This window comes from Cheilinus undulatus, linkage group 13 (genome assembly GCF_018320785.1).
Source record: "Cheilinus undulatus linkage group 13, ASM1832078v1, whole genome shotgun sequence".
NCBI classification, from domain to species: Eukaryota; Metazoa; Chordata; class Actinopteri; order Labriformes; family Labridae; genus Cheilinus; species Cheilinus undulatus.
In genome coordinates, this window is record NC_054877.1 from 30,185,761 (window position 1) to 30,192,583 (window position 6,823).

Sequence of the window (6,823 nt, forward strand, 5' to 3'; positions counted from 1 at the left end):
CATACAGAGATGGTGTCTTTTTTATGTGTATATGTGTGTATGCAGGAAGGTGGGGGGTGCCTGTAATCAAAAGCTCAGTGCGTGCAGACCAGGACCCCATCAATCAAGCAGCGTGTGAGAGAGAACGAGAGCATGGTGACGGAAGCAATACGAGTCAAGTTCACCAATAACTCTTAAACCAACAAAGACATGAATGAGAGCAAAAAGAGAGAGAGAAGAGGATGAGGGCATAAAGATGGCAGATCATAATGTACCAAAAACTCAAAAAAGACAGAAAATCAAACAGAAATTTCCAGGATTCATTCTGGCTTGGTAGTAAAAGAATCCCTAAAAAATGACACCCACCACCAAGCTGGTTTATGCTTTCTGCCGTGCCAAACACAACGCCAGCGATCTCATATTAGCACTTTTAGGCTCGCTGAACAACAGCACATTTCAAGATCTGTGGGATGATTCTTTACAGTTTCCAGACCAAGTGTGTTCAAGTATGTGTTTGTTTGTGTGAGATTGAGGGAGTGTGTTTGTGAAAGGAGAGAACATGCTGTAAACAGTGGGTCTGTAATATGAAAAATTAATAAATTAAAGAAGAAAAAGAAGAGGAAGAGCTCCCACTCACCCCTCCTTCTGAGGGACTGGCTGCCCATTTCAGCTCTCCTGGCACTGTCCTGGTATCCAGCAGGGTCACTGAAATGCATGCACAAAAACACACACATGCAGGTGGTTTAAGGTCAAAAGCCTGCACATTGCTTCGGTAAAAAATATACTTAAAAATGTCTAAGGAGTGAGGAAAAAGTAAAAAATGAGCATATACACAAGGCTGACATTAAATGATCTCAATAAAATTGGTCAATAACTTAGTATGTGTGCTTAAATAGGGTACTTAAAGTAATTTACTGCATTTTTCATGGCTTATCTGAGCATTTTCGTGCTTTGATATTGATTTAATGACGACAAAGCTTTTGTGCATTGAGGATCCATCCGCATGAATCCATCTGCTGTCTTATTACGTTAATGAGTTGTTTTAAGTCTGTAGCATGACATTTTGCTTTTTATCGTGCACTTGCGTTGCCTTGATATCATAAAACTGGCCAGAAAGAAAATGCGTTCGTTACAGTACAGTATCCGAAGAAATGTGCAGAACTCCATGCGTGCAGAATTCCTTGCTAAAACAAGAGAAATATGCTTAAAAATCAGCCCAAATCCAACTTTTAAGCTGTTTTGAGTTGTAGCATTTCTCTGCCCTGCTCGTCACCGCAGCACGCGCAGGGGAGCGCACGCGGCGGTGGCTTCCAACAGCGCAGGACAGCGGAAACCCACTCGGAAGATTCCCTCAGAGGAAACTCACCTTCATTAGGTGGATAAATCCTCGTCCTCGAACCCGAAACCAGTGTTATTATCCAGATAAAAGTAGAAAATATTCGCCTTATATTCGCAGCCATGTGTGCCGACTGAAAACGTGCGTGCTCCGCGTTAGCTCCGCGCGCAGGATGAAGCAGCTCCATCCCGGTGGGAAAAGTGTGTGTTGAATGAACCCAAGTGTGAAAGCGAGTGAGTTGGATGCAGCAGCGGATAGTGGGGCGGTCTCTCACACTCAGATGCTTCCCTTAATGGGGATTCAAACGGCATGAGCCAAATGACAGACATAGCTGTGGCAATTCACCATCTTCACAGTTTAATTTAACCTTTAAGTGATGATATGGAGTTATTGTTTTGACTTTTGTGTAAGCTAGGTATTAGCACGCGGGACAGAGAGATGAAAGACGCCGCTGACGTGACTTTTTCTCTTTAATTTTTCAGGAATTGTGAGTTTATAAAGAAGCAGAGGCCAGCTGAATAGGAGCTCCTGAAACCACTTTTTAAAGGTAAATAAGATATAGCCAAGCAAACAAGAGCACAAGTCCTTACTAAGTCGTCTTTGCACGTCAAAAGTGACATTAAACATAATTAACCTCCAGCGTTGCTAGCAGGCACGTGAGCCCAAAACGTTACATCACTACTTTTTTTTTATTTGACATTGATACCAAAATATTCATGTGTCTACATTTCCAGATAATAAACAAAACTGTTCCACTTTGATTTTCCTCACAGAAGCTGAGGTTGTTAAAAGCTCTTTGTCCAAAGGAGCACAACTATGTAACTGTATGACTACAGCGCCACCTGTTGATGGCAGCTGGTGTAAGGAGGAGAGGAAAAAGCCATTCAGGGATCTTTAATAGCAGTTTGTCAGATATTTTTAGTCTAATAAGACAGGGATAAGCTTCAATCATTCGACCACCATCTGCCACCACATTCTTAATCATTTTCATCTACAAAGTATGAACATAAAAAAAGGGTGCAGATGAATTCTAAATAAAGAGACGCATAAACAAAAAGGCAAGAAGACTATGGCCTCATGCAGAAGCGTGGTGGAGCAAACAAAGAGCAGGCTCATGACCCGTCCTCCTACGCTCTCCCTTTCTCAAAAAAAAACACTGGTGAACAATCGCTCTCGATAGAGGCACAGCTTTGAGAATTAAATACTTTCATTTACACTGTTCTACGAGAGCTTTCTCCATATGTTGTATGTAAACAATAACCACAAAAGATGAAAACAAAATGTGCTCCATTGTGAGTCATCTTTGCTGAAAGCACACAAAGATAATTCTGATTTGTTTAAATGAACTAATAAAGACAAATGAAAAGCGAGGGTTGGCTGAAATTCAAGGCAATTGTTCCAGACGTGAACTGTAAGTCAGTTTGTCTGCATTTGCATGTATGTGCTTGTGCGAGTGTGTTTCGTCTCCATTTCGCTTTGTGTCTCTGCAGTTGCTACGCTGAAACCATCTCGATCCCCTGTAAGGCATCATAAAAGACCCAGGAAGAGCATCTGGTGCTTTGAGCTGCCCCCCAAAAAAACGATCTCCCTGCTTCGACCTGCCACTCTTCCCCCCCATCCACCATAATACCGTTTTCACGTTTCATTCTCCCCCAACGCCACGACAGACTGCGCAATCACAAAGACCCAATTAGCTGAGATGGAATCACGATCTAGCCCAGGGACCGATGGGCCAATCACGTTGGGCGTCGAACGCCGAGGGCCTATCGGGCTACGGCGCAGGTGGGTGGGACATGACTGTGGGGCGGAGGTGACACAGTGACACGGATGGAGAGCGGCCCTGTTGTTTCTGGTCATTTGTGTCATGGAAGTTTTGATTGATTACCGTCGGGATGTTTTTCCCACTCTCCCTTGAGATTCCCAGCTCTCCGGAGGAGGTTTCCACATCGGGCCCCCAGCTTGAAGCTCTACTTTAAGTTTGGCCCCTAGCCCTGGGACACACAAACACACATCCACACACTAACACACTTTACTTTTTGCTCCATTCAGGCTCCCAGATGGCTGCTGCCCACACATCTGTATTGTAAAGCACCAAATTTAGCCTCTGTCTCTGTTTTGGTTTAGATGTCTGCACACGTGAGCCTCCTATCATACAACTACAGTATCTCCAAGACTCTTAGCAGTGATGAAGAGGACGGAGAGTAATTGAAGAGATGAAGCGAAGTACATAGGAAGTAGCCAAATGTAAATTTGTTCATGTGTGTGAGAGTGTAAAGAGAAAAGCCCGAGGGACGGTAGGTGTGTGGGCGGCTGAGAGAGACGAACAAAAGAAGCAGAGAAGAGAGATGAGGAGCAGCGCACTGCCAGGGAGGATTTGATTGGAAGGGTGGGTGGTAGTGGTGGTAGAGTGGTGGTTGGGTGGGGGTGGTGTTGGGTGTTGAAAAAGGATCTTCCCTCAAAGCCTCACTAAGATATTCCTGGAGCGAGTCAGGGTTTCATTTGGCGAGTGCTTACATTGTTCAGGGAGATGAAACCATTTAATATTCACACGGCAAGACTGATATTCTCTGAGTTGTGTTAGATTATAGTCAGATCTTCTAAATCGGTGTTGTGCAAGCATGTGTGGTTGAACTCCTTGGGTCGACAAAGCGTCATCAGCGTGTCAGAGGCGTTTGGTTAGGACCCAGATCTCTGCGTAACAGCTGCTTGTCTGGCGAATTACTCAATTCATGTGTGCGGCCATGTTTTTCTGCATGCGTGTGTTCATGATAAACAAAGGAAGAGGCGAACAGAAGGTTTCATCAAAAATACCAAAACACCAAAAGTGTTTGTGTATGCGTGCATCACTTTGATGATTGAGGAAATCTCCATCAGCATCTTGCTTTGGAGTATACGCGTGCGTGTCAGTGTGTTTGTGCATGAGGAGTGTGATTGCATAAACATGGTGTCAGAGTGATGAGATGTTCTCTGCATCCATCTGTTCTGCTGGCATTTACATCTTTAAAGGGCTACCATAGAGAAGAGATGCAAAAAAGAGCGAAAGCATGGAAAAAGATGTGGAGATATTAAGATAATGTTGGGTTATTTTTTGTGAGTGAAAAGAGCAAAATCACACTCTAACTTCACCTGTGGAGCTCAAAGACTCGTTATGACGTGCTCTTTTAACACATCGAAGGGTTTCAGAGTGTCTGTGAGACAATGTGTGAGAGTAAGCAGCAGTGTGTCTTCCTGTGGTTGTGGTTGGGAGGGTGTTTTTTAACATGTGTTTGAGAGACAGAGCGAGATCTCATTGTTCTTGTTTCTCCTTATCTGCTGTCTCGGTGGAGATCCGGGGCTGTTTCCCCCCTCAGCGATGTGACCCGGCTGTGATACCGCACGCCCTCCTCTCTGCAGATAACAGACCACCCTAAAAATACCCATCTTTCTACCACTCTACACCCTGCCCCTTTATTCTCCTCACCTCTCCTGGCTCGCTGTATCCTCCAGGAGGGAGCTCTGCCAGATTGAAACACCTTAAGGCTCTTAGTAATGTCACAGAGGTCCTTTACTTTTATATTTCCCCTTCTTTTCTTCTCCTACTACTCATTCTGTTGTTGCAGCGTCGGCTCAAACAGCACAAGTGCAACTCAGACTGTTACATCACAAGTTTTCTTAGCATTTTTCCACAATAATTCCTCATTCACTCACCCCCCGCAGCTACTTCAGTCACCCACACTCTGGACACGCAGGGCAGATGGGATGTAGGAGGAGACGCTGAGGACAGAATCTGCCCAGCTCGCGTAATTATACATCCAGTAATTTACCATAACTCCTCAATAAAACATAGAAGAGAGCATTGTTTTCTTTGCCTTGCAGGTTTGACAGCCTGGAACAATGTTAATTATGATAAACTAGGCCCCTTTTTGAAGAACACACTGCAGCCAAGTGCTCTGAGAGCTTTTTTAATTCTCCATGCTGCTTCACTTGCTGCTGAAACTGCTTTGTTATTTAGTATTTTAAGGATGCTGACAATGACCCACTCTGGAGTTTTCAGGAAGTTTCTCACTAATTTAAATCGCTTTTAAACCGAGATCCTCTGCTACATTTGACATTTGGGGTTAGAAAACTGTCGGGTTTTTTTCTGTTCTTTGTGCGAAAGTGTGTGTTTTTATGTGCATGTGAGTGTGTGTCCTAGGGTTTCTTTTTGGCCCAAACCCACGCAGGTGACCAGAGGGGGCCTTGTGTGGGTGGACAACTCAATAGTGACTCTCCTCCCTCCCTTTACCCTCACCCTACCTCCACTCCCTGCCCCTTCTCTTTTTTCTCGCCCTCCGTCCACCAGTAGGAGTCCAAAAGAAGAGGGGAGAGAGGAGAGGAGGGGGCCCAGGAGGAGGAAAGGACTTTTTTACATCTCAAGCAAGCACACTGGCCAACAACTGAAAACCACCAGTATAACACATTTTAATGACATAGCTATTAAAATGCAAGCTTGCCTTTAAAAAGCAGCTGCTGTGACTATGAGACACAAGGCGTGAAAGCAGTTGGAAAGACTTTCCTGAGATTGTGCTTGCTAAATGGGTAAGACATGAAATAAAATTCTGATCAGTTATTTTTATGTCCAAGGATTACCTGAAAGCTGAGATCAATATTTTAAATTATCAGTGGACTTTGTCCGATGCTAAACCAATCATTCTTGGAGACAAACAGAACATTTTACGTTGATAGTGCTATTGTAAGTGGCAGACCACTGAGGAGGCAGTGACCTATGCCACAAATTCAATGGCATGCTCAAATTAAACACAAACATTTTTCTCCTTCAATATTCTCCCCTTCTGCATCAACACACCACTGCATTCAGGTCTTCCACAAGTCAAAGCAGTGCAGTAGATCTTAGGACAGTTGTCTCAGAACCTCTGTCGTTCTTTTCTTAACTTCTGACACTGACTCAAAGCATCTTCCTTTGAGCACAGATTTGATCTTAGGTAAAGGAGGAAGTCCCACAGGGCTGGATCAGGTGAATAGGGAGGGTGATCAAGCACTGTGATCTGCTTTTTGACCAGTTACTGCTTTATCAAGAGTTCAGTGTGAGTTGACACGTTGTCTTGAAGAATAAACCCATTTTTCCACAACTGTGGTCTCTTTCTTCAGACTTTTCTCACAGTTTTTCTCGAACCTGTTTGTAATAGTGTTGATTCACAATTAATCTTTCTGGAACCGAATACCAAAATGATACCCTTAATGTCAAAGAACACAATCAACATGGCCTTGAATTTGAACTTTGTCTTGCTGTCTTCATCCTTGGCAACAATGGTGTTTTCAAATGCATTAAGTGCCGTTTTGCCTCAGGATCATGTTGTAAGATCCAAGTTTCATTGCATTTAATTACTCCTAAGGAAGTTGTGTTTCTCTCAGTTTATTCCTAAATGTCTACACAATTTGCTGGCATTTTTCCTTTTGATCAGGAGTCAGAAGTTTAGGCACACTTATGTCAAGTTCAAATTTTCATGCAAAACTTTACAAACTCTTTTT

General features: G+C 43.6%; 1 protein-coding gene across 1 annotated transcript in view; it reads right to left on the bottom strand.

Annotated features, from left to right (window-relative positions):
* The window catches only part of LOC121520397 (ephrin type-A receptor 4-A-like), a 42,008-nt gene extending 40,477 nt beyond the window's left edge, over positions 1–1,531 (bottom strand). Inside the window, exons 1-2 of the mRNA XM_041803824.1 lie at positions 1,346–1,531; positions 617–684 (exon numbers count right to left, since the gene is read on the bottom strand). Of these exons, the coding sequence (XP_041659758.1) occupies positions 617–684; positions 1,346–1,502 (225 nt within the window). The 5' untranslated portion in view covers positions 1,503–1,531. The remainder of the gene's footprint in view (positions 1–616; positions 685–1,345) is intronic.
* Positions 1,532–6,823: the final 5,292 nt, after the last annotated feature.